This window comes from Halichoerus grypus, chromosome 15, assembly GCF_964656455.1.
Source record: "Halichoerus grypus chromosome 15, mHalGry1.hap1.1, whole genome shotgun sequence".
NCBI lineage: Eukaryota > Metazoa > Chordata > Mammalia > Carnivora > Phocidae > Halichoerus > Halichoerus grypus.
In genome coordinates, this window is record NC_135726.1 from 13,104,903 (window position 1) to 13,132,456 (window position 27,554).

A 27,554-nucleotide genomic window follows, 5' to 3' on the forward strand; every position below is an offset into this window, starting at 1 on the left:
TTTGCTGTGAACCTAAAACTGCTCTAAAAAAAGAAAGTAAAAAAAAAAAAAAAGTACATGGAGGAACAATTGGAAAATACGTAGCCCAAGACAAACAGAAAAAAAAAAAAAGTGGCAGATTTAAGCCCTAACATAATTTTATTAAATGTAAATGGTCTAAATACACCAATTTAAAGACAGAGACTACCAGAGTGTATTTTTTTTAAAGATCCAATTACATACCGTTGACAAGAAACTCACTTCAAATATAATGACAGCTTTTCTTTACTGTCCTTTACTGTTTGATTTTTTTACTGTTCTTTACTGTTTGAATTTTAACCATGAGCATCTTATCAGTTTTTCAATTAGTTGTTCTTTACTGTTTGAATTTTAACCATGAGCATCTATCAGTTTTTCAATTAGTTGTTTAAAATGTGTAATGAGATCACAAAGAAGTAAAAATTCTGCTCAGAGCAAGGGAAGGAGGTCAGGAAAGGCTACAAAGTGATCTTCAAATTGACAAGGAAGGATTTAAGGGGAAGAAGGGACAAAGGTCGGGAGGAAGTTGTCCACACTGAGGGAAGAGCACCTGTACATGGCAGGGCCCAGCAGGGGAAGGAAAATGGAATTTGGTTTTGGCCTCTGCTCACCTTCTCTTCTAAGAGATACTGCTGGTCAAATTCTAAGGAGTAAAACTCAATGGGAAAGCTGCAGGGATTCTTCACCACCACCTCAGCCTCGTCTCCGGGTGCATATGGCAGCAGCGGCCCCAGCTCCAGAACCGAAGGACTGAATTCCAAGCGTGGCTCTAAACCTTGCCCCTGCGCCAGCAGCGTAAGCTTCTGAGCACTCTGGGCAATCTGGAACACCAGGGTTTGGCTGTAGAATTTCTGCAAGACATGAGAACACAACAAGCATCTTAACTTTGTTTTTTGTCACGTTCGATGTAAACCTGAAAACCACTGTGGGGACAAAACTGATGCTACGGAGATTAAGAGAGAAAACTTTTTATGTAAAATTGCATGAGAACAATTTCTATTACTGTATTAATACTGGGTATCCAGCATGCCAGGCACTGTACCAAGGGCTTCATCACTCGGAGAAGGCCCTTTGGATGCCACACTCATATCCTTCAGACCCCCAGTGCGCTCAGATGGGCCACTATCTGCACCTCTGGGCTCTCATTTCATGGGCCCTGCTGCCTATGGGCAAGGCAGGGCAGAAGTGCTGGGATTAACATCTTCTGGGAGCAATCCTCAACCAATGACTCAGGAACTACCACATAAATACCTCAGGTCCCTTGCTCCTGGGAAGGGGTAATTCTGAAATGTGCATTTTGTCTATTTCCTCAGTTTCCCAGTAGGATTATGTTCCAGTCTCCAAGGCAGCTGGCTCACTCGCACACCCTATTAGCAGCCTTCCTTTCCCCGACTACCTTCTACTTCTCTATCAGTGTTCCCTACACTTCCCAATTAATCTGCTTGCACTTGAATTCTTGTCTCCAAGTCTGTTTCTTGTAGAATCTGAATTAACATATTTCTATTATTTGAAGATACAGTCAAGCAGTGGGTTAGGGATGGTCAGCTGGGGCATTTAGTTTATCAGATATAATTACAGTCTGAATACCAATTGATAGGGATACCAACTATCCTAATCTGGTTTTACTGGGGAACTTATTAAAAATGTGGATTCACAGGCCCCATCCCTAGAGATTCTGACTTGATAGGGACAGGGTAAGGCTAGGAAGTCTGCATTTTTAACCACATGCTCAGGTCATTCTGATATAGTTAGGCTCATGGCTTGGGTTTGGAGGCCATGATTGGTTTCATGATTTGAAGAGCTCTGAAGTATTTTAGCTCAAGAAGGAAAATCAGATGGATAGAATGTGGATGGACATACATACACACCCAGAAAATATTGTTGGAGACAGTAAGAGAATGAATTATTGGCTAAAAGGTTTTTCTTTCTTTCTTTTTTTTTTTAAAGATTTTATTTATTTATTTATTTTGACAGAGAGACAGCAAGAGAGGGAACACAAGCAGGGGGAGTGGGAGAGGGAGAAGCAGGCTCCCCGCTGAGCAGGGAGCTGGACACGGGGCTTGATCCCAGGACCCTGGGATCATGACCTGAGCCGAAGGCAGACACTTAACGACTGAGCCACCTAGGTGCCCCTAAAAGGGTTTTCTATATGGCTATGGACGTAGCACCTTTTGATCCAAACTTCTATCTTTTAATTGCTTTTTATGGAAATATTTCTAAGACATTTTATTCATTTCCTTGTTTTCTAACAGAGTATTCTGAACATCTATTATAACCTCAGTGATTTCTCCTATGCTGCTGATGCTGAAGGAGATAGAGATGTGGACTGTGTGGGTTGCAAGGCTAACCAATTCCTTATATATCACCAATAAATTGCTCTCCCAGTTGGTGGAAACATTTTATTAACTCTGACCAGTTCCAACTCAACATTTACGGAACCACCTGAACAAATCTTTTTTTTTTTTTTTTTTTTACTTATTTACTGATATGTCCCTCATTTAGTCAAGTATCAAAAATCTTGGCAACCCTGACGATAAACCCCCTAAACAGTCTTAAGACTCTAAGAATGACAAACATATTAATTCTCTTTTCTTTTCAAAGAAAGGGTTGGGGAGATTTTGATAATGAAAGAAACAGGGGCTTTATTTTAGACTCAGATATGAAGTCATTCGCTTTTCTTCTTTCTCACTGTAGACTCTTCAGCATTCTTCAGAGCATTTCCATTACCAGGAAAATGGGCATTAACTGTAAGTATTCTATAAAACCCACATTGATTTTTTTCTTTTAAAAGAATAAAGGAGAGAAAGCCATCTCCCTAATGCCTTAGGCTTGGAGCACAAGTCTTACAGTGTAACCTCTTGAGATCCTCTCTGGCTGTATGTAGGATTTTATTTTTACTGTGTTCTTTGCTAGGAGTAGCTTTGTGCTAATGGCATTCAAAAAGAAACGTCTGTGAGGCCCAGGGAGTACATCTACCAGGAAGTACTTATTATTATCCCAACTACTGATGACAACAGTAAATAGTTATTGAGATACTTACTACATAGAGAACAGTGTGCTGTGCATTTTATTCACATTAATTCATTTAATCTTCAAAATAACCCTAGGAAATAGGTATGGCCGGTTGATACTGTCTTAGCTGAAACCCTAAGAGCCAGATGCTTTCAAATTCAGATTTTTAAAAAGGTAAATGTAGTGCACAGACCCTCTGTTACATAATATCCTCAGCGGGAGCTGGGGCAGGTCCCCTAAAACCAAACACTAATATTTCCGCAGTTGCAATGTTTGACTCTGCAAACTAAGTGGAATAAATAAAGGTTAAGTAGTCTCCCGTCAGTTCAGGTGAGGTTTTTCCACCAAATGAACTTGGGTCTGAAACTTATGAAAATTCCCCCCGCCCCCCGGTTTCTGTGGAGCTTATTGGATTTTAGAATTGCATTAGGGGATTTTTGACATGTTATATTTTTCATTTTATCTATGAGCAGACTGAGGCTTAGAGGCTAAGTAATTTACTCAAAGCCATGCAGCCTCCAAGTACAGAAGCAGAAGGCCTCTCACCCAGGTCTGCCGATAAAAGTCAATGTGCTAGATAGATCTGATTCTGGAGCTGGTGCTCTTAACTACCAGGTCACACAGCTCCTACATGAAACAAGCACTTGATGTCCTTATCACAATAGCGAGGCCAAGGTCACTCAGAAATTCCCTGGACACCTGCCTCATCAAGTATGGCCTTTGAGGAAAGCTCAAAGAGACCCAGAGAGTCTGAACGGAGCCACATTTCTTTAAAGCTTACCTCTTCTTTAGGCATGAATTTCACTTGCACGTTGGACCTCTCCCCAGGACCCAGGACCCCAGACATGGGCTGGATCTCAAAGATGCGTGTCTTTGGCTTTAATTCAGCATGTAGTTTCCGTCTTAAGTATTTCGGCATGTGTTTCTCCAGCTGTTTAATAGACATTAGACAATGAGATAATCTACTATGGAAAACGGATTTATTCCATCCTCCACTCACTCGGCCTACATTTACTGAGTCCCTCCCAGGTGCCAGGGAATGTGTAGATACCAGGGCTATAGAGATGAGTAAGAGATTCACCAGACAGTGTGGCCTGGTAAGTCCATGAATGCGGGGCTAAGGGCCTAGATTATATTTCAGAAGCAATGGTTGTCACTGCAGGTCTTGAGCAGAAGACTGAAATAATGAAAAAGCAAAGGCTTAGAATGACAAATCTGGCTGAAATGGAGTTGGAAGAAGGGGACCAATGGGCCACAACTCGTTTACCTTGTTAACTGGCTTATGGCTGTGGACGAACCATTCACAAGGGACTTGGAGAGGATTAGAAAACTGAACAGTTTCCATGAGGCACTGTCCACACTGAATTGTGGCAAACTCCACTTTTCCACAAGACAGTGTCATAGTGGGAATGGTCACCTTGGCTTGGAGACAGATGTGTATTGTTGGCCCTCCAACCACCTAGAACAGGCATAAAGTTGCTGTTACCACGTGGCATGGGGTTAGGGGAAGACTCATGGCTCTGAAATGGTAACTGGATCATTTCAGGGGTAACTGGCGAACAGAGCTGGTAGTTGGGGATGATCAGCTGGGCCCAGCATTGCATCTTACCTTGATGGGCAAAATGACCTCTTTGTTTCCAACAGGAAGACTGGCCCCTTGTGGGTCAAATTTCACTTCAAATGTTTCCGTTTCACAGTAAGGCAGATTCTTTACACGATCTAACTCCGTACTGAAGCCTGGACCAACATAAACAAAATTTCTTTGTGGGAAAGAGAAATGGCAAACAAGAGCTGCTGTAGGTAGAGCCCTTCTGGGGCAGGATGACCATTCCAAGTCTCAATTAATGGCCCAAGAATTCTTTCAGCTGATCCCAGAGGAAGAACGAATACAACTCCAGAAAAACAGTACAGCTGGGCACCTTGTTAGAAACGACAAGGGCAAGAGGAAAGGGTCTCCCTAGCCTGGTTACCTGTGTCATGGAGGATGCGCTTTTCTGCGTGGAAGGACACTGGGAAGTGACTGGTGTTGGTGATCTTGATGATGTGTGTTCGGACGTCACCAAGGATGATGTAGCCAAAGTCCAGGATATACTCTGGCAGCTGGACTCTGAAACAGTTAACAAGCTCTCCTTACCAGTCACTTTTCCAAAAGAGTGATTGTGTTGTTCTCTTCTGTCCCCTGTCATAATTCTGTCCTTGAGAGAGGAGAAGAACCACCCTCTGGAGAGGAGACTAGGAACAGGAAACTCCCCACGCCCAGGAGTCCACACTGCTGTTTCAGTCACTATCTAAAGACACATGCAGCATGGGCCCTAATGAACCTGAAACTCAGGTTCTCCATTAGGCAAAGCCAGAAGTTTCTGATTTTCAGAGGCAGAGACCTTCTGGTTGGCTGGATGCTAGAGGATGGCAGGTGCAGGAGGCGAGTAGATTTCATGTCTAGATGGTCAACCACTAATTAATTCAGGCCGCGCTCTGATGGGCAACACCGTTTTCTCTGCTGCCCTCTGAAACAAGCCCGAAACAGAAGGACACTCACTTGGCTAGTTTTCGACGACTCCGATAGCTAAAGTCATCTGTGGAATCGGGGATAATTGTTTTCTGATGTTCTATGGCATAGCCTTGGACTATAAGTCGCTCTACTTCCATCTGGAGCTGAGGACTTAACTGGAGTAAGGGAGTAAGGGAGAACAGCAAGTGAGCAATTTCTTGTAGAACATGCATTCTCAGTGGGGGTAAATCACCTCTAGGCAGGACAGAATTGCTTCATGGAAGGGGTAATGAAAAAAAATTGTAGATAGTACATTGATTCGTGGCCTTCCAAAGGGCACAGTACATAAACAGATATACAGTATATTTGTGGTATTAAAGTTTTCATGGGGGTGGTGGGTTGGGTAAAGAAACTGGCATATCCACATCATGGAATACTACTCAACAATGAAAAAGAAAGAACTATTGATATTGTTGGATCTCAAGGGCATTACGCTCAATGAAAAAGGTTACATACTGTATGATTCTGTTTACATAATATTCCTGAAATAATGGAAGTATAGAGACGGAGAACTATAGTGGTTGCCAAGGGTAAGGGATGGAAGATTGGCGTGGCTATGAAGAAGTAGCTTACAAGGCCAAATACAAATGAAAAATAAGAGGGTGAATTCTCCTTGTTGAAAATAAGGGGAGAGACTTAGAGACTTCTCCCCGCTCCCTTTTCTTAGAACAATTACTTTAGAAAACTTATGAGTCCTTTCTCTGTTTTTCTGAAATGCATATAAATTTTTTTAAAGCCTACATAAGCCTCTGGTCAGATTTATGACCCAGGAGTATCTTCCTCAAGACCCCAGAAACCTTCTCTTCGAAATGTGATCATCAAGCAAGACAGAGGCTCCATCTGCCAGTTTCTGTGACAGGTAGGAGCTTGACTTCAGAGGGCTCTAGCCTACACGAGAGGCTCCCCTCTGGATAAAGCCAATTATCCAGTACAGCTGGTCACCCCGATTACCGCATGAATTCAGGATGAATTATGTGTGACGGATGGTGAGGACTAGTTACAGTTAGTTATGGTTCTTACTTAAGGACTAGTTAGTGTTTATTTCGAGAACATGTATGTAATGGGTCGTATGTTTGGTTATATAAAAGAATGAGATTTCTTTCTGTCTTTGCAATCTCTTAGTGAACTGCCTGTAATGTGGATCACATTCTGGTTTAATGCTTATTCAACAATAAAATTGTTTTCTTTCTCTTCTCCCTCTGTGGAGAGATTTTCTGGGTTGGAAGGAAATTTTGCTTTTAATTCTATTTCCTCAAGCACAAGGGATCTTTGTGGTGGTGGAACAGTTCTGTACCTTAATTGTGGTGGGGGTTATACAAACCTACACGTACAAAAAAATTACATGGAACCACACACACAAATGAGCGCATATAAAATTGAAATCTGAGTAAGTTCTGTGGCTTATACCAACGACAATTTCCTGGTTTTGATATTGTTGTACATGTCTTACAAGTTATGTAAGATGTTACCATTGGGGAAAACAATTTTTCTTTTGGCCACATCCTGTGAATCTATAATTATTTCAAAATAAAAAGTTAAAAAATTTTAAATCAAACTATTCAAAAAGATTATTTTTTTATATATGATAAGAATATTTCATGGGGTGTTAGGAAAAAAATGTCTTGGGAGGTGACAGTGAAAAAAGGCTGAGAAATATTGTTCCTGAAGACTCAAACCTTAAGTCCGGGGCCAAGTGGGGAAGGTTAATGTGTGGGATGGCCTGTAAGGAGACCACGGGAAGTGATGGGTTAGTGGGGGAGCAGCATGCCTCACCAACAGGTGTATCCAGTCATCCCGGCGTAAGCAAAGCCCACCCTACACTTGCTCCCGAGCCAGGAGAGGTTGTCTGCCTCCTTGTGCCCGAGGACGAGCTCGCTCTGCCTGTGCCTTCAGCACGTTCTCAGAAGCCTCACCCCAGTCTGGAGTGGCCACCAGAGACAGCTGTGCTAAGGCTCCCCTGAGGAGCCAGCTGGGAACATGGTGAGCAGAGTGGAGACACACTGCTGCCCCGTATGGACAGCTGGGGGCCCAAGGGGAGAGGACAGAGGCTAAGAACAGGGTCTTAGGAGTTGGACAGGCCTGGATTCAGATCCTAACTCTGCTGCCTGCCTGGGGACCTGCACTTCACTTCCACAAATCCTGTCACACTGTGAAATTAAGACAAGAGTGGCACCGTACGGCTCCCCCCATTGTGGGAGGGGTTATGAAATAATAATGCAGGTCTGTAGCATGACACAGGCCTGGGCAACAGTTCAATAAATGGTAGCTCATGTTATTAATTATGATCATCCTTGGAGCTAAGGTGCACTTTCAGCTTCTGCAAAACAAGTCATTGCTGGTGGCCTTTGGGGCTCCCAGTCTCCCAAGTGACATTGCTCTTCATCAGCCTAAGGGGTCTCTAGCTACATAAGTAATTCTTCCTTGGGACCATATTCTCATGCACATTTGCATTTTAAAAGATGAGCACAGGGAGAAAGCAGGCTTCATGGTCAGGAATGGACTGTTAAGAGAAAAATTTCAGGGAGTGGTGAGGGAGAACATTTTGGGATTTTGTTTTTACTTCCCACCACAAGGGCAGCCTTTATTTACAAGCTGGGTCACTCTGTCCCTCGAAAGACCAACTCTTGGCTTGGTTCCCACCTCGGAGGCACCACACTGAACCTCTTCTGCTGCCCCGCCCCGACTTAGCTGGTGGAGACCAGAGGGCTCTACTCTGAATTGACCCTTTCCCCTGCTTACTCAGTATACTTCCCAGGGAATCTCACCATTTCCTGTGATCACAATGACCATCTGGTGACTCAAAGCACTTTCTCCAGCCTATCTCTCTCCTCAGGTCCATAGCATTGGGTCCAGCTCCCTGTTGGAGCCTCACTTGGATGATGCTCAGAAATCTCATGTACAATAACGAACCATCAGAACTCATTTCCCTTTCTCCCCTCTCCCTAAACATGCTTCTCCTCCTGAGTTTCCCATCTCAGCGCCCCCTCCTTATTTTGTCACCCAAGCAAGACAATAGGGGGGTCACCTCTGCCTCACCCCCACAACCAACCATTCCCTCATCACTGACCAATCCACCTCCAGAGTATTTCTTGAACCTACCTGATTCTCCCCACCTCCTGTGTCATCACCCTTGTTTACACGACCATCACCTCTCTTCTAGAGTTAGTTACCCCACCAACTTTTAAAAAACTGAGCACATCTCAGCACATCTACTCTCATCCCCCACAAGCCCCTGAGAGCTTCTCAGAGCTCCACAAGGCAGCTCCACAAGGCAGCCACAGAGATTTTTTTAAAAATGTAAATCTGATTTTACCCAAGGCTCCACTTGAAACACTTCAGTGACTTGCTGTTGCCCTCAGAATAAAGCTTGAAACCCTTACTAGGTTCCCTAGGGGGCCCCTTACCTCTCCCCCTTCTTTGCTCTAGCTACATCTTTTTCTCCTTTCTGTTCCTTGAGATACCATGTCCTTCTTGCCCCTGGGCCTTTGCACCTACTGTTCTTCTGCCACATTCATTCTGTGCAGGGTGAAGCTAATCTTACCTCAGAAGATTCATCCTCAGGCATTTCCTCAGTTGTCTCTAAGTCAATGAGTGTTTCATATTTGTTGTGTTCTTTTTCTAGGTTTTTTCTGGCTTGATTCAAAAAGGTTTCATACTTTTCATTGCCTGTGGGATTAGAAGGAGAAAGAAATCAGGATGATTAGAAATATATGAATTATGCCTAAAACACAGACTGTCAGCTCAGGGTCCATAGACTGAGAAAGGAAGTGAACTTTTTGGTGCTTTACCTGCCATGTTTTCTCCGCCTCAGAGGGTGACGGAGTTTTTGAGTGAGTTCAGTTTGTATCAGAGACCCCAAGGAGTTTAATGAGATTATGCTGTAGTCAGCTCCCAGCTGGTTCTCAAGGACTTGATGGTAGTAACATCCTACATTACTCATAAGGTGATCAAGCAGATCCCAGCTTCCTTGGTGCTTTCCTGGGTCTAGCACTGAACGCCGCATGAACTGGGAGCCCCCTCCACGCTGGACACACTCTGATGGCTGGTCATCCTTTAATTCACTTTGTATGTTTATTAAATCTCAGTAAACAAAAGGCCTATACGTGCAGCTATGACTGTGACTAAACAGGCTTCAATCCCCGGAATCAGGGATGTAGGCGATCAGTGGAGAGGTCTCAGACACCAAGGTCACCAGTAAGCCAGTGCACATTCAAATGCTTGAGGGACGAGGCGGGCAGAGAAATTAAAGTGCCTACTCTGGAATAACAGGAAGCACTGGACTGGAAATGAACTGGAGCACACGAGACCCAACTAGAAGTATTCAGAACTGATAGTATTCAGATGTACATTCTCTGAAAGCCCTCTGCTGGCCAAATGTGGCTACTGCCTTAAAGAGGCCCGCTGGGCACTGGGTTTTCAACCAAGTGGCAAAGGCTTTCCTTTCCCTCCTGACACTTTTGTATGGAGCTGGACTAACCTCTGGCTGGCTGGAACTCTAGATGCTAGAGTGTAACATGGTCTTAAATGTACTAATATTTGTGTTTGTATTTTCAGGGAGCAGACAGTCAGGATGTCATGGATGATCATCAACAGGCAAGCCAGTGATTTTGGGGCACGGTGGGGGGGGAAAGGCTGAGTAGGAGGGCTTAGTCTGAAGCTGTCTGTGGAACGAAGATTTCAAAGAGCCTGAATGAGTCACAAAGAAGCATGAGAACTTTGTCTTAACCCTTCATCTGGCACCCCATGTCAGGAAGAAGGAGCCAGACGGTGCATGGCTAAGACAGCTGCTCAGCTGAGCTTTGGGATTTGCCAAGATGGAAGTCTTTGGGCCCAGAGGGATGGCTCCGGGGGCTAGATGTTACCAGAGAAACCTCAGCTAAGCATGTGGGCAGACAACTAATCAAAGTCTAAATTAGCCTCTGAACTGTGTAATGCCAACACACGGAAGGGGTCCGAACCTTGGTTGCCTTTATGTACAGTTTTTATTTTAGGATTTCTACTTGTTGGAGTAAAATCAGCCTTCACTTCTCAATGGCCATCTGTAAATGTGCCACAATAAAGGACAATTCAGGGAGAGACTGTAGCTGGAAGGAACGTGTGCTGGAGGAAAAGGCCTTTCAAAGTGCAACTTCCTGATCCCTCTATACGCAATTCACTGATGGCAAAATTGGTCAGGGGTCTTAATTTTGGGACCGCCATGGACCATATCCTGTCTCATTAAACTCAGGTCACCAGGTCAATTTCGATTCGATTTTTTTTTTTTTTTTGCATGGAGGAATTACACAGAAGGAAACCAGTGAGGACTGCCAAGCAACCTTCAAATAAACAAAGCAGAATGCATTTTTCATTCCCCAGTGGGGAAATACTATAGTGGGTAGTAATACCGTGGAGTTTCCTAGGGAGATCGAGGCAGATTCGGGGAAAGATACCCTCTCCACGCAGAGTGATATTTTCTGGGTCCAGGTGGGCAATCTGTATCTGGAAACTCCTCTGAAAGACCTCAGGTACTCCAGGTAAGTAGTACACCTTCAACACCTGCTCTTGATGTGAACTGATAAAACCCTACGTAGCAGAAAGACCAAAGAGAACGTTAATATTTACAATGGACCCTGCTTCTGGAGACTTAATGGATAGGACAGTCCCACAGGCCTATTGTGCTGGTTATTCTCCGTTTATTCATATGAAGCTATGCTAAAATGACAACTAAGCAATAGAGCAGTAGGTAGTATATGTGAACGGTTATTTCATAAAAGAGGAAAGATGAATGGCAAATAAATGCAGTAAAAGATGCTCATCCACATAAACAACCAGGGAAATGAAACTAGGATTGTGATGAATTTTTTTTAAACCACATATTGCCAAAAAGGACCACATTTTGGTGAGAATATGTATCAAAAGAAACTTATATACGTCTGGTGGGAATGCCAATGGGGAAAAAAAAACACAGTGAAAAATGTTTTAGCGCCATCTTATCAAAATTGAACATATGCAAAGCCCACGACCCAGAAATTTCACTCCTAGGAAAATTCCCCAAGACAATGCTTCCATCTGCAGACCAGGAGACAGGTATGAGAATATTTGTAGAGGATTGTTTCCAACAGCAACATTTTAGGAGGGAAAAATCCCAAATGTGCTTTGGCAGGAAAAAGGAAAACTGCTTTCAATAGTTATAAAGGGATATCATTTAATGGTGAAAATAAATGAACTACAGTTACATGCAACAATGTGCACTAGTCTTAGAAACATAATATTGGATGAAAAAAAGCAAAAGGCACAAGATTACATTACCGGTGCCATTTCCATAAAACTCAAGGTAAAGCCAAATCTGATAAAACAAAATTTTCAAGTTTTGGGATCAAGTATATGTATCTGTTTTGTTTACTATGCTATGCTCTCCCCAGTGCCAGGAAAATGCCTGGACATAGTGGGTGCTTATAAGTTTGGAAAAATTCATCAACCAAAAGCAGTTTAAGGATGCATCCATGCATGATAAAACTGTACTTTAAAAAGGAAAGGATTAATCCAAGTGGGGAGGAGGCGCTTGGCTTCAAGGAATTACAAGGGAAGTGTGAGGACGTAAGTGGAAACAAACCATTCTTATAATCATGAAAAAAACCCCACAGGGTTATACTGTCTTGTTCACAGTGGAACCCCTGGTTACTGTTCGGTGCCTAGCTCATGCAAGACTCAATAAATCCTTGTTTAATAAATGAGTAAAGTGCTTGGGTTTATGTATGTATTTATTTATTTATTGCTTCTGAGAACCCTTTATTTTTAGTTAAAAAAAAAATCACACCCATCATCCTGGCGGTGAATGTCTAGCATAATCTCGCATGCCACGGGGGTATGTCTTGCAGGTTTGAACTTGGGTCCTTCCTACCATTGCCCCACGGCCATCGTGGGCGAGGAGGCTACTTACCGAGAGGGGCAGGATTAGGGGCGCTCCGGGCAGAAGGTTGTCTGGTGAAGACAGGTGGTCAGTCAGAACCTTGAACTCAAAGCCAACTTTCCCAGTGTTCCTCAGTGTGATCTCCTTCTCTGTGACGTGGTCAAACAGCTTGAGAGGAGAAGAAGGGGGACTGCTGTCAGCCACCCTTTGGGATGCTGCTATCATCCTGGCAAAGGCGGGTGGACAAATAAGCCTCACAGACACGGATTTCAGTTTTCGTGATCTAGACGCTGGCCAATCCGCATTTCGCCGTCACCATAAGGTGGCTGCTGGAGCCGGAGGAGCACCAGGCCCTGGAAACCTGGCTCCACGTTAGCTCTTCTGATGACTAGTTCAGGTTAGCAGGGCTGTGTGGGGGGGTGTCTACCCCTTTGCACCTCAGCTGTTTCACCACAAAGAACTCACAATGGAGGATCGTAAAAGTAAGCTTTCCTATACTAATATTTGTTGATTTTTTGGATAAGATTTGCGTTCAGAATTAGGATTTTTCTATTTATATGGAGAGACATGGGAGTAACAGGCGAGACGTATTCTTTTTTCCTGAGACTTTACTAACACAGTTCAGCAGCTAATCAGCAGGTCTAATAACCACAAACTGAGGCCACTTTGGGGGTTCTCAGGATAAGCTAGGGCAAGGCCTGGCTGCTTCAAAGAATACACTCTAAGCTGAGCCAGAATTACTTGCCCAGAAGAGCCTGGAGATAAGGAATAAAAGAGAATTCTATTTGGTCAACTCAGTGGACAAAGTCTCAATAGGTGTCGGGTGAATTTGCTTTTAGGCACAATCTTTAACCTACAAACACACATGCACACCCAGAATTCAGTAATTATACATGCAGTAGCTATATAATGGGGGTGTGTGTCTAATTCCCATTATAATTTGGTAGGAGATATGGTTTCTGAGTACATAACACAAATCTAATTGGGAAAAGAAGATGTACAGGCATAGAACTAACAATTATTCCAAAACAAAAATTAGAATGTACATTATTTTACGGCAAAGAATATACTTAAGTATATTCTTAAGAGAGAGAGAATGCAAAGTAAGAGAAAAAAACTGGAGGAGGGAGCTGAGTTGAGTCTTACAGTATGTGTAGATTTGGGGTTGGCAGAGTAGAGAAGAGGGATGATATAAGAGGAAGTACTGAGGCAGGAAGGGCTGGGAAGGAGTAGGGTCGGTGGGTAAACCAGTTTGTCCACAAATGGATGAATGGGCTCTAATGGGAAGAAATGAAATTTAATGTGTAAGGAGCATCAGTTAATAGAGGGGCTTAGGAGACCCTCACCCAGGTGGAGGAGCGTGGCTCTGATCCAATGGGTGACAGACAAAGGGACTCAGGATTGGAGGCTTCCCTGACCCATGCACAGTACTGACACTTTACTTAAATGACCACAACCACCTGGGGAGACAGGCACTGCTACCCTATTTTATAGATGAGGGGTCCTGCGGCTTGGAGAGGTCAGGTGATATGCTCAAGGTTCCGGAGTCCGTAGGAAGTCAAACTGGGGTGACATCCCAGTTCTTCTGACTACAAAACCATGCTCTTTTCTCAATACTATGCTGCTTTCCCAAATGCTGCTGGGGTTGACTGTTCTGGGACTGGGAGGATGAAAATGCAGTTTGGGGAAAGTCTATGTGGCAGTGCTGTCTAGACAGGTTAGCGGCAGAAGCTATGAATTCGGTGTAATCCCTTCTTCCACGGGATCCTCGGCACCACCTGGGAGCTTGATAGAAATGCTCGATAGAGTCTGAGGCTCCACCCCAGACCTACTGAATCAGAATCTGCACCGGAACCAGATTCCCAGGTGACTCGTATGCACAGTACGGTTTGAGAAGATCTGCTGTCCTATCTCAGGCGTGGCTTGAGAAGCCCTGGTGCCGTGAGAACCCCAGTGGCCATGGGAAGGGCAAACCGACGCCGAGGGGTCCTGCGGGATGAATTAGCAAGCATGGATGCTGGTAAGGACAGGGAGGCGACGGAGAGAGTGCAGTGGCAAATGCCTTGGAGACTGTAAACTTAAGGGGCTGAGAAGGTGGTAGTGCTGTTGAAAGAAAAGGAGAGGTCGGTATGGGCTTCTGGATTGAGAGCGAAGGCGTCTAACATGCTGAATTCCAGGAGACAGGAAGCAAGTGAAAGTGCCTGGCCAGCAGCTGGCGGTGGGATGATCAGGGTTAGGGAGGTGGATCAGAGATCAAGGTTAGGGGTGGTGGTGAGACTGTGATGATCGGGGGTTCCAGGAGAGTTTAGAGCACAGAACAGTGTGCGATGTTTAAGGTGAAACCGGGAAATCTCCTCCCTGTAGCTGGCAATACCTGCAATCCATAGTTAATATCCTTGGTGTCAAAGGAATAGTTGACCAGGGATGCCTCTCCCCTCAGCGTTATCTCATAGGTGGGCCCTCCTTCCACTTCGCACAGGGCTTTAGCCTGTGCAATGATATCACAGTGTCCATAGAAGGTGAAGGATATCTGGTGGCTACTATGCGGCCGCAGCACTCCGTAGAGGGGCAGAATATCAAACACCTGTAGTACCAAACACCTGTAAGTCATTCTGTAGGAGAGCATCAAAACCGGGATGGAGGGTCTGCAAAGAGTAGGTTAAGCTTTAGTCAATTTACAGGTTAATTCCTGACTTTAATTTGTTTGACTCCATGAAAGGTGACTAGCCCAGAACGCTGCACATAAATGATGATAATAGGGAGCGTAGTGGCCTGGCAAGATTTAAATTTCCAACTTGGGGCAGGTGCTCAGTAAGAAGAGTCAGTATCACATGACTTCAGGGCCCATGACGTGTTACTTACTTCTTCTATCCCAATGGAAAGCATTTCTTCTCGCTCAAAGATCCATGGGGGTTCCTGAAACTCCACCTGGCTCAGGTTTGGGTCTGTTTTTTCTGTTTCAGCAGAGTTAAATTTTAATCCCTAGAAATTAGAGGTGTGCGGAAAAGCTAGCAAGCATTCACAACGGGTCATCAATATGCTCCTCCCCACTCAGTGACAGAAAACTGAAGTATACTGTTTATACCTTAAAAATAGTACATTTTTTTCCCTATGGAGATCATTGGACAAGTGCCCAAAATATATGTACAAAGATGTTTACTGCAGCACTACTTATAATAGCAAAACTTTGGAAGCAAACTAAATACCCATCAACAGGGAACCACTTTAAATAGAGTGTGTGTGCTGCCTCCATCCATGGAGGATGATTTGGTGTATATTTATGGACTGGGAATCATATGCACAACATATTATTGAGTGAAAAAGCAGTTCCATTTATGTACAATTACATATGCCCGTGTATCACACCTGAATGTATAAGCATGTGCAAATTCATTCAGAGATTTGTATATGCAAACAGAGTTAGCTGGGAGGTTGTCTGCTAAAATTTCAGTAGCACTTTTCTATAAATGGTGGCATTTTGAGGATTATTGCTTTCATTTTTCTGTATTCTTCAGTTTTCTAGGATAAACCTCTTTGAACATAGAAAAAAAGAAAACATTTAAAAGACACGTGCTTTACATCCATACATGTATTCTAAAAAATCCAGAAAATACAGAAAGCTTCAAAAAGAGAAATATAAATCAATTACTAAGTTATACTGTAGATATATGTATATGTGTGTGTATATAATGTGTTTATATAAGGATATATATTTGTATTCTGACTTGTCAGTTGATATGAGTGCTGCCTTTCCATGTGACTAAATATTCTTCACAAGCATCATCTAAAATACTTTTAAAAAATAGAACATGTGGCCAACAGGTAAATGAGAAGATGATCAACATCACTCATTGTCAGGGAAATGCAAATCAAAACCACAATAGGCTATTACCTCACACCTGTCAGAATGGCTAAAATAAAAAACACAAGAAATGAGTGTTGGCGAGGATGTGGAGAAAAAGGAATCTTCATGCACTGTTGGTGGGAATGCAAACTGGTGCAGCCACTGTGGAAAAAAAAGTGTGGAGGTCTCTCAAAAAATTAAAAATAGAATCACCATAAAATCCAGTAATGCCACTACTGGGTATTTACCCAAAGAATATGAAAACACTAATTCAAAAGGATATATGCACCCCTATGTTTATTGCAGCATTATTTACAATAGCCAAATTATGGAAGCAGCCCAAGAATCCACGGATAGATGAATGGATAAAGAAGAGGTGGTATATATACTACCAATGGAATATAACTCAGCCATAAAAAGGAATCACTTTTTGCCATATGCAACAACATGGAATGACCTAGAGAGTACAATGCTAAGTGAGATAAGTCAGTCAGAGAAAGGCAAATACCATTATGATTTCACTCATATGTGGAATTTAAGAAACAAAGCAAACGAACAAAGAAAAAGAGGAGACAAACCAAGAAAAAGACTCTTAACCACAGAGAACAAACAGGTGGTTACCAGAGGGGAGATGGGTGGGAGGATGGGTGAAATAGGGGTTGGGGACTAAGAGCACACTTCATATGATGAGCACTGTGTAATATATAGACTTGTTGAATCACTATATTGTACACCTGAAACTAATATAACACTATGTTAACTCTGCTGGAATTAAAATAAAATAAAAAATAAATATAGAACATGTATTTTTTACTTAATATATCAGAGACTGTTATAAATCAGTGTTAGAGAACTTCATTTTTTTTTTTTTTTAAGATTTTATAGTATTGCCTTGTGCAGATACAATTTGGTTTATTCAGCCAGTCTCCTATTGGTGGGGTAAAATTGTTTCCAATTTTTCTTGCTTTTACCACCAAAGCTGCAGTGTACAAGGAGAGTTACATGTCTATGAGAATGTAAAGGTGTATGTGGAGAAGAGTATCCTAGCAGAGGAATTGTGCATTTTAAATTTTGATACACTCTCCAAAGTGTATGTCATGGAGGCTATGCCAATTCCTCATTTACCTACAAAGTATGAAAATGCCTGCTTACTCCCACCTACCACTACCGAGACAAATCCTATTTTAAAAGATTGTATATTGTCCATAGATACACGGTCATTTATTTTTCTAATTTTTTGCCGTTTCTAAAGTGTTGTGACAAACACCTTTGTACCTAAATCTTTTTATCTCCAATGATTTCCTTAGGCCATCCATCTAGAAGGAGAATTTAAGGGTGTGAATTTTTAAAGTCCCTTGATCTCCCCTTTTACTGCGGAATGATTGAGGAAAATCTTTCTCCTTTTGTAGGCTCTATCTGGGGGCTGAGAAGAATGCCGTGGTTTTGAGGTAACCAGCTTTTTCATTAGAGAGAAAAATTTATGTGCTGTGGTGGGTGGCTCTCACTGGGATGCTGGCTCTGGGGGTGTTTGGTTGGGAAGTGACCTGGATGACGTTCCCCAGCCTCATCCCACCCAAACCCCAGGGTGACACTTGCCATTGTTCCTGCCTCTGTTTTTGTTTTAGAGGAAGGGCCCTCGACTTGCCAAGCCGCGCTGTGGAGAGGAAACCGTACATCTGAGATGACCACGGTGGGCACTTGCACTTTCTTGTATTCTCTTTCTTCACACCCAACGTCTTCATCCGTGAGGACGGTCCTGGAGAGTTGATTGAAATGTGTCGAATCACTCATTCGGCAACCATCACAGCACGTTCTTCAGCTGGGCAGTGCTCTGTTACTCCCTGCCCCCAAACATGGACTCTGTGGCAGCAGGCTGGCCAATTTTCCACAGGCTCCAACCCTTCTTTCCTGGCCTACTGAGCCCATGTCCAAATAACGAGAAATTCTGGGAAGCTCTAGCAATTCTTCAGACAATTTGCTGTGTCCCCAGTGCTCAAGGTTAAGTTTCATTATTTACTGGAGCATTTTATTGTGAGCATATGCTGTTGGGCCAATTGCCATATGCTTTTCTGCTTGCTACCCTTGACCTGACCCTGGCTGCAGACCCTGGACAGATGGAGAGAGGGCAATGTGATGGGAAGGGCTTAGTCCTCCAGGACTCAGGAGGCTGTGACTTCCTGAGAGCAGAAATGATTTTCCACTCTATCTCAGATGCACGGTCCAGGGCGTCACGCACAGAAAGCACTCCCTAAACTGTTGACTAGTGAGTGGCTGGATGAACAAATAAGCCGTGAGTTAGAGAATGGAAGTCAGTGTGGAGGAAAAAAGTTGCTATTTTAAAAAACTCCATTCTGGCTTTGCCTTTGCACTTACTTAACGAAATCATTTAGATCCATCTCGGCGGACTCTATCGCTGGCACCGCTGGTGGGCTGGCAGAAGCGGAGGTTACTGGGATGGACTCCACCTGGGACAGGGGGGCACTGTAGGCCTTCCTCGGCCATGACACGAACCTACAAAGGCGGGGGGGGGGGCGGTGGACAGAGGCGCGCGTCAGCTTTTGCCAACCAGTGCTCGGTGGGGAAGTGCGGGGGAGAGCAGAGACAAGGAGCCCAAATGGTCAGTTATCCAAATCTACCAAGCTTTCGAAATCAAAGGAACGTCGGTGCGGGGAGGCAGCCTGGCTTCCCACCCCGCTGGATGGCTGACCTTGTTGGTTATCGGAGGTCGCTGCCTCTGAAGCTGTGCTCTTTGAAGCAGATGCATCGGCAATCAAAGCTAAGTCAGGCACTTGCGTTATGAAAAGAGCAGCAGCCACCAGCACCAGTCAGGGCTGCGCTGCACCTCCACCGCATCCCCACCCACCCCACTCCCTAAGACCTTGGCGAAGAGCACAAAAGCTCATTTCATCTTCTTCCATGAGCTTCCATTTTGGTTTTTTCCAGGGCTGCTGTCTTGAGTTGACATTACCTTAGGCTGAAACCACACCATTTTCGGCTGAGGGCCCATGTTGGGCTGGGGGCTGGGAAGCTCATTAAAATAAAGATTCCTGAACCCTATTCTTGGGTAAATTCTGATTCGGCAGGTCTCAGACAGGGCCCAGGAATTAGATTTTTAACAGCATTCCCAGGTGATTCTAATATACAGCCAGATTTAGGACCCACGGTGGGTAGGAATGGCAACAAGATGGCCAAGGACTGGAGCTGATAATTAATAGGAGGCTATCACTCAGCCTCCCCAGCTAGGGACAGTGCAAATCAGCAGAGGACGATTTGGAGCACTCACTAAATCACCGCAGGTCAGCGGAGACGCCTGGGGAGACTCTGCTGAGCTGCCCCACATAACAGCACTCTCTCATCCAACATGTGCACACTCCTGGGATGTTGTGATGAATGGAAAAAAAAAAAAAAAAAAAAAGCCTATGGGAATATCTGTAGAGGAAAACTTCAGAGCTGTGGCGTATCCGCAGGCCTGAGGAAAAACAACACCTCCGCTGATCATGATACCTGAACAACTGGAGGTGAGAGGAGACAAAGGAGACTGGGAGAGCAGCCCTACTGCTAACAGATGGAGACCCAGGAGAATGTGAAACCTCTGTCATAATGAAGGCTTTAAGTTACCATTCACATAAAAAACCTGCTCCAAAAAATTGAAATAGAATGTTGGTGGTTTGGGGGGATCAGATTTCATTGTACCCTCAGGACCCGATGATTACTTTCCTGTTATGCTGACCCCGACAGGATTAAGTTCAGTTATTTTTAAGAGAGAGTACGTAGCAAACAAGGAAAATCAGTATTGCTCCGATTCCAGAGCTCCCCATATTAGCGTCCCCAGAGCATCCAGGGAAGAACCCCTCCCTTTAGCTGTGACAGATCACGTGAACGTCGGACACCCTGTCTGTCGATCACACTGGTTTGGGCCCAGCAGTTCCCTCCTCCTATTTTATTTTCGACTCTTGGGTAAGTTAGGATCAATACCCTCTTTTGTGCTGCAGATTTAAAAAGTTCACCAGTCTTGTTTGCTGTTCTTCCTTCACTGGAAGTAGGGCCGCATCCTAATAATGCCCCCGAACACGCTTGTGTTGCTGTTAAGACGTTGTGCCGTGGTTCAGATGATATGTGGAGACCGAACGGTGTGTGTTGGTTATGTGCTAGCGTTGGAACAGGCAGCCTGGGTCTCGGGGTGGAGTGGGGGGGCGTGTGTGGGGTGGGGAACAGCCTTGCAGTAGACACAGTGACTTCTAATCCAATGATTCATTGCACCTGGATTCTGGGAGTGTCCCTAGGAAGGGTGAAAACCACCACTGGCTGGAAAAAAGGTGTTTGTTTGGCTCATATCCTGTATATATAAATTTAAAATAACTGCTGTAGCAGTTGCAGTTGGCATACTGCTTAGATCTCTTTCACCAGGACGATGCACCCATTCACTAGGTGCTCTGGGTGCTGGCTGCCCCTTTCTCGGGCTCAGTGGGAGTTGCCTGGAAGGTTATGCCCTCCCTCCCCTTAGGGTGCAAACTGCAGGCCAGGATGGCTAGATGAGAGTGAGGGCTCTACGTGCAACAAACTCAGAGGCAATTTACGCCCCAGAGCTCCCCATGGGGCCAGGCAGATCCCCTAGTTCTCCCGTCACCCTGTCTCATTTTTCTTACTCTCTTACAGTTTCTCTGGAGAGCCTCCCTTGATAAAGCACCTGCCCAAGAATCACCATCTCAGGCTCTGTTTCTAGGGAGACGACCGCAGCATTATATGATTCCAAAGATAAGAAGGCCAAATCTTGCTTCAAGGGACTCAGAGGCCAGTGGGTCGGAGTCAGAGACATAGGAATGGGTATCATTCAGGATACAAGTGCTCTGATGGCCAGACATGCAGAGTGCACAGTGGTTCAGTTCAAGGCCGGGGCGGGGGTGGTTAGACAGCCTGGGTTTGAACTCTGGCTTCCCCATTCACACACTATGTGATTTGGGTACTGTGTTGGTGATAGAGTCCTCCTCACCTGATTGCTTGAGGCTTAATATGCAGAACACTCAGCAGGGTGCCTGAGTCGGGGTAAAAGTCCAATGCCCTGAGCTGCTCCTGCGCTGGGGCTAAGCGGGGAACACCTTCATTGCTGGGATTCAGATGAATTCCCTCCCTTCCTCTACCTCCACTCATCACAAACCTGCTCCAGATTAGATCGGCCCCTGTTTTCTATCTCTAAGTGGAGACTATAATCATTGCTTTAAGTCATGTTAAAAGTAGGCAAATTCCTGAGCCCCTCTAGGCACAAAGTCCCAGCCACGTTTCCTTATTTATTGCCTGGCTTTGTGGTCTTACAGTTGCTGAACCTCCCACGTTGGGAAGCAAATGACAGATGGGGCTGGCTCAGTGCCTTCCCTACCAGCTCGTCCCAGCTCTGCCACATGAGAAAGGTAAGCAAACTGCAGACACATACCCATTATGAAAGCAGCCTGCCTTAGCCCTTTGACTTGATTATGTCCCAGAATGCTTCCAAATGGTCACCTATGCTAAGGGGGAAGTTGGTGGCACATCACTGATTAGCTGAAATTCAAGTTACCCAGAACTTTGGGGGATAAAATCATATTTTTAAAGGTTCCCCAAAGGAGTTGCAATTGGAGCTTCTAGAACAGTGGTTCTCCCTGCAGCTGTCCATTGGAATCACCTGCTGAACTGTAAGATCAACTGATGCCTGAGTCCCGACTGCAGACATTCTGATTTACTTGGAGTCGGGATATTTAAAAGCTTCCAACATGATTCTGCTGTGCACTCAAGGCTAAGAACCATGGACAAAGAAGATGGTGGCAAGAAGGTCATAAAAACTGGTGGTCAAACAAGAGCCATGCTATGGTCTGAATGTTTGTGTCCCCCCAGATTTCATATATTGGGATCCTAACCTGGAAGATGATGGTATTAGGAGGTGGGACCTCTGAGAGGTGATTAGGCCATGAGGGCGGAGCCTTCATGATTGGGATTTATGCCCTTATCCAGGAGAGCCCACAGAGCTAGCTCGGCCCTTCCACCTGTGAACATACAGCAGAAAGACACCATCTGTGAACCAGGAAGCACTTCTCACCAGACAGACACCAAGTCTACCTGTGGACTCTACCTATCTGGACTTCTCAGCTTCCAGAACTGTGGGAGATGGATATGTGTTGCTTGAAAACCACCCAGTCTCTGCTATTTTGTTATAGCAGTCCAAACAGACTACAACAGGCCCGAGGTAAGTACCTGCAGCCAACACTACTCATCACTTACTCTCTACCAGGTACTATTTGAAACACTCAATAAGGACTGCCTAATTAAATCTTCACAACAGCTCGATGAGGGAGGTACCGCGATGGTCCTTGGTCTTCAGATGACAAAACTGAAGCTCAGAGAGCTAGTAAGTGGCTGAGATAAGTTAGCCTGGCGCCAAAGCTCGCACTCTTAACCAACTTTGCTGGGTGGTCTACCTCCTTAACAGGTAAGGGCTTCTCCTTGGTTACTTCTGCCACGCCAGGCCCATGGCAGTGACTTGCAGGACTTTTCACTTTAGGGGTAACTGGAAGCCACAACATAAAGAACATACAGTGTATTGTCTAGAACCTTTTTTTTTTTTTTTTGACGATGAGGGCTCCATCCTGATTGTAATCTAGGTAAGGAAAAGCAAGCCACAGCTGACCTTGCCTTGAAATGACTTCCCACAAAGAGTTTTGTTGCAAGGTGAGTAGTGGAGGAATGTACCCAGAATCTCCATGAAGCTCTCCAGAGGGATTTCTGTGAGAAATGGCCACTTCTATAAAAGCTCCAGAAGGTGTCCCCACTGCTACATACTCTTCGAAAGACGGCCAAACAGGTAGGCTGTGAAATCTCCCTTGTAATCAGTTTCAAAGCCCTTTAGAAATACTTTCAAAACAGGATGGTTTTTTCAAGTTCATTTCTTTTAATGTCTGGTCTTCAGTAGATGTAGCTAGCTTTGGGGGATTTTAATTAATATGAACACACAGATAAATCAAACAGACTCTTTTTAAGAATCAGATCACTAAATGAACCAAGCAGACATAACCCTAACTCAGGTTCAAATATGCACTGATGCTTTCCACTGATTTCTTTAGAAGCCAGCTTCGCTCACACTGAATATCTACGAGGCCAGTACCCTCCACTGGTGCTGGAGACACCGGGAAAATGCCTTAAAAAGAATGAATCTATAATAAGGTGCCTAGAATTCTTCTGTAACAACATTAAAGTAGGATGAAAAGTTTCATTACACTCAAAACTGAAATGAAAAACAGCTCAGTTCATTTCTTCATGGGGTAACAGACGTGGTATCTCAGGAAATTGGATGAACCGACTGGAAACAGAAGTAGATGATACGATCCCTTCCGGTGATCACCTTCAAGTTAAATACGAAATGAGCAAAAGGCCCACCCTCTTCAAAGGTCTCCTTCAAAGGTTTGGTCTTGATCTCTTGCGGGCCCACTACAAAGGAACTTGTTTCTGGAAGCTCAGACTTGAGAGATGGCTACAGTCTTCCCATCAGTCCCAGAGGTTAATCTGACCCCCTGGACAGATGAATTCTCTGGCCCATCATAGCAGGAGAGGAGATTCTAGGTGGATGGGCCATCGGCGGCCTGATGAGGGAGGCGTGGGAAGCTTCTAGGGGCATCACCATGGAGTATAAGCAGGTCAGCTGGGGGCTGACCTCATGCTGTTCTCTTTCACTAGGGGCTTCAAATTTACTAAGAATGTCACACATTTATAATGGGGGTGATGCAACATTTGCTTTATTATTATAAAATTTGGAAATTTGGCCACAGACACGTATGGAGGGAAGGCACAAGGGGAAGCCGTCATCTCCAGGCCAAGAAGAGGGCCTAGAACGGATCATTCCCTCATGGCCCCCAGAAGGAACCAACCCTGCCAACACTTTGATCTCAGGTTTCTAGCTTCCAGAACTGTGAGAAAATGCATTTCTGTTGTTTTAGCCTTCCAGTCTGAGGTAAACTAGCAAACTAACATAAAATAGCACACTAATATAAACACTCAATGTTCCTTGGAACTTTCTCTGTGGGAATTCCTGTTAGCTTATCCATACCTTGAAATTAAAAAATATATATATATTTAAATTGGCATTTTAGCCCACTGTGTTACTGGAAATGGAACTGTTTCCCTGCCATTTAAAAACAAATTCCCTTTTCTTGGTTTATGTGGCCACTCCCTTCTTTCTCAGCCTTCTTTGCCGAGTCCTCTAATTTTGCCTACTCTTCCAATCAGAGTCCCCTTCTTGGGCCTCCTCGAATCACAGAATGCTAACCTGAGAAAGCACATTATCCTGATATCCCCAGCACCTCATCTGCAGGGTGGAAAGAAGATAGACCAAAGAAGACAAAACTGCACATCCCGCAAACTCCTTCCATGTTGTCACTGGACTGAGAAGAACTCAGATTTCCATCCTCATCTTTGCCATCCCCTGTTTCTGCCAGAAGTTCTTAAATGAACAGATGGGGCTAAGGGCCATCTGTAAATGTGTTGTGAGGAGCTAAGTGTCTATGACAGAGATTTACAAATCTGTTATTTTTTTTTAAACGCATCCGTGAAGTCCTGTTCACTGGAAACTATTTCTATTGTTCACTTGGTGTCATATAGCCCCCGGCTACTCACCAGGTTGTGCTGACGGAGCTCAACTCCTACACCGATTCTTGCTCTGTGGTGGGGGGGGGGTACATATTCACGGAGCTTTATCGTCATCGTGTCCAGTCCCAGACCCTCTTTCTCTTCTACCACCAAATCTGGACTGTTCCTCTCCTCACCCAACAGCACTATCACCAACCTACCTAGTTCCTTGAACCGAAAATCCAGGCACCAACCTTGATAGACCCTTTTCTTCCCCCTCATATCCAGCCCCTCAGCAAGTCCTATTCGGTCCTCCTCTAAAATACCTCTCACCTGCCTACAGACCACGACAGTTCTCACATTACTGAGGTCCTTGGTACCACAACTTATACATTTAGCTCATATTGGGGATCTCACTTGTCAATTTCTCCTTCCCATTCTTTCTCCTGACACCAACCCAACAGTTACTCCAACTTGACTGCTGTCAAGCTCTGCTGTTACTTCTTGCTCAGGCTAACCTGATTCTTAGAGGCCAATATGGCATCCTTCAAACATTGTGAAAAATCAAAACAAAAGGTTTTAAAGTGAGGTTCTGCAGTGGTTCTCTGGTTACACACTGTGAAGCACAAGAAGGAAGAGCCAGTTTGGGTTCCTGGCTTTTGAGGTGCAGGGAGGTGCCTGGGCCCCACAAGCTGCCTCTCCACTTCTCAGCACACATGTTTTCATGTGTTTTGATGGTGAGCGGGGATGAGAACATGCAAGAATGAATCGGGCAAATACTAAAACCACCACCACCACAACCAGTGGTTTATAAATTAATATGGACAGGGATGGGTCTCATTTATCTTTGCATCTCCACAGCACCTAGCACAATGTGTGGATAGAGTATTCACAAAAGGTTCACTGAATTGAAAGACGGATATATAGTAATAGAATATATAGAAAAATATTCTTTGATATGTCAGTAAAGACAGCGGTTAAGGCAAGGGCTTTGCACTCAGTGCACACCTGGAATCTGGGTCCATTGTGTGGGCTCAGTTTCAAGGGGAGAATATTAATACTTCCCAGGACTGCTGTGTGACATGAGCTAAGATACGTAATGGCGTTAGAATTGTGGCTGGCACATGATAAGCACACAATTATAGTTACTTTTATGGTCAAAATTACAGAATCTTCCTCTCATGCATTTAAGATTTGGCCCTACACAATTGTCTACAGGAAATAATTGCTACAGGAGACATATTTCGCTCTGGAAGGCTGCTAAAAGAGGTTTTTCTCATAGTAAAGATACAGATTTGTTCACTGTATTGGTGGTCTGATCCTAAGGTTTCAAAGATGGGGATGTTATCGTTCATATGAAAGGTCAAAGCTGCAGAAGGAGAAAAGGTGAAGGTGCCTACGAAGCTGGAGCTCTGTGCTCCATGGTGACAGGGCAGTGGGGCTGGGAATAGGCACAGAGGCCTCATCGTGAGTTGCTTTCCCGTGTCTGAGGGGCCTAGCAGCTGACCATGTCCCTGGGGCACTGGTAAGGTCCCTCAGATGGCCTTCGGAGAAGCTGGTGCCAAATTTCATAATCAGACGCCCATTTCTTTGGCTTGGGACTCACCAGGGAAACACAAGGGATCTGATCGGTCATTGTGGTGGGTGTCTTCGCTCTTTGCGACCTGGGATCCAGCCTCCCTTTCTCGGCTTAGGTGCCTTACGTTCCCCTCTGGCAATTAGCCTGTCTCTCACTTGCAGCCTAGCTCTGGGGCAGCACTGGGTTCCTCAGGCCTTAGCTGAGGAATGGACACAGGAACTAACCAGAGCCAGTGAGTTGCAGCAAAACGTTTGCCGGCGCTTATTTCAGAGAAAGAGTCTCTACCTCTTTTCCCTGGACTTGAACCTGGCATGTGAGAGCTGGAGCTGCTGGAGCTTCTGAGTCATCTCGCAAGTGTGCGTGCAGGACCTGCCCGGGAACGGAGCTGACACAGCAGAGGGCAGAGCGAAGAGAGGGTGGGGGAGACAGGGGGTACGGGTGACATTGCCTGACCTTGGCTCAAGCTGTGCCTGAAGCCTACACCTGGACACTTTCCGTTACATGAGCCAACGCTTTTTTTTTTTTTTTTTTAAGTTAGAGTCCCGTTTGCTATAAATGAGAACCCAAAAGTTCCTTATGGCATTATAAAGTCATCAGTATTGAAAATCCATTTTTAGAAGCCAATTTGGACTGGCAGAGAGTGGAGGGAGCATAAGCACTTGGTGCTGGCAAGGTTGGGGTGTCTGGTAGGTTGAATAATGGGCATCCTCCACATGTCCCTGTTGGAACCCCCATAACCTGTGAATGTTTCCTTACATGGCAAAAGAGGGACTGTGCAGATGTGATTAAGTTAAAGTCTTGAGATGGGGGAGATGGATCTGGGTGAGGCCAATGATAGAATCACAGGTGTCCTTACAAGAGGGTGGCGGAGCGTGATGCTACTGCAGAGAAAAGAGAGGGGGATGTGGGGATCTCAGCAGAGGCAGAATGATGGGAAGACACTATGCTGTGTGCTTTGAGGATGGAGGAAGGGGCCAGGAACCAAGGAATGCCAGGAATGTGGCTCTAGAAGCTAGAAGAGGCAAGAAGGGGATTTTCCTAGGTTTTCCCTAGAGCCTCTGGAGGGAGCAGAGGG

At 44.7% G+C, this 27,554-nt stretch overlaps 1 protein-coding gene across 1 annotated transcript in view; it reads right to left on the reverse strand.

Moving 5' to 3' along the window:
• HYDIN (HYDIN axonemal central pair apparatus protein) overlaps nucleotides 1-27,554 on the reverse strand; it is a 363,815-nt gene that overhangs the window by 112,835 nt on the left and 223,426 nt on the right. The window contains exons 24-36 of the mRNA XM_078062394.1: nucleotides 18,688-18,825; nucleotides 17,989-18,070; nucleotides 15,333-15,452; nucleotides 14,845-15,054; nucleotides 12,501-12,638; nucleotides 10,966-11,143; nucleotides 9,123-9,247; nucleotides 5,570-5,697; nucleotides 5,001-5,137; nucleotides 4,640-4,767; nucleotides 4,298-4,489; nucleotides 3,812-3,961; nucleotides 630-869 (exon numbers count right to left, since the gene is read on the reverse strand). Coding sequence (XP_077918520.1) covers nucleotides 630-869; nucleotides 3,812-3,961; nucleotides 4,298-4,489; nucleotides 4,640-4,767; nucleotides 5,001-5,137; nucleotides 5,570-5,697; nucleotides 9,123-9,247; nucleotides 10,966-11,143; nucleotides 12,501-12,638; nucleotides 14,845-15,054; nucleotides 15,333-15,452; nucleotides 17,989-18,070; nucleotides 18,688-18,825 — 1,966 coding nt within the window. The remainder of the gene's footprint in view (nucleotides 1-629; nucleotides 870-3,811; nucleotides 3,962-4,297; nucleotides 4,490-4,639; nucleotides 4,768-5,000; nucleotides 5,138-5,569; nucleotides 5,698-9,122; nucleotides 9,248-10,965; nucleotides 11,144-12,500; nucleotides 12,639-14,844; nucleotides 15,055-15,332; nucleotides 15,453-17,988; nucleotides 18,071-18,687; nucleotides 18,826-27,554) is intronic.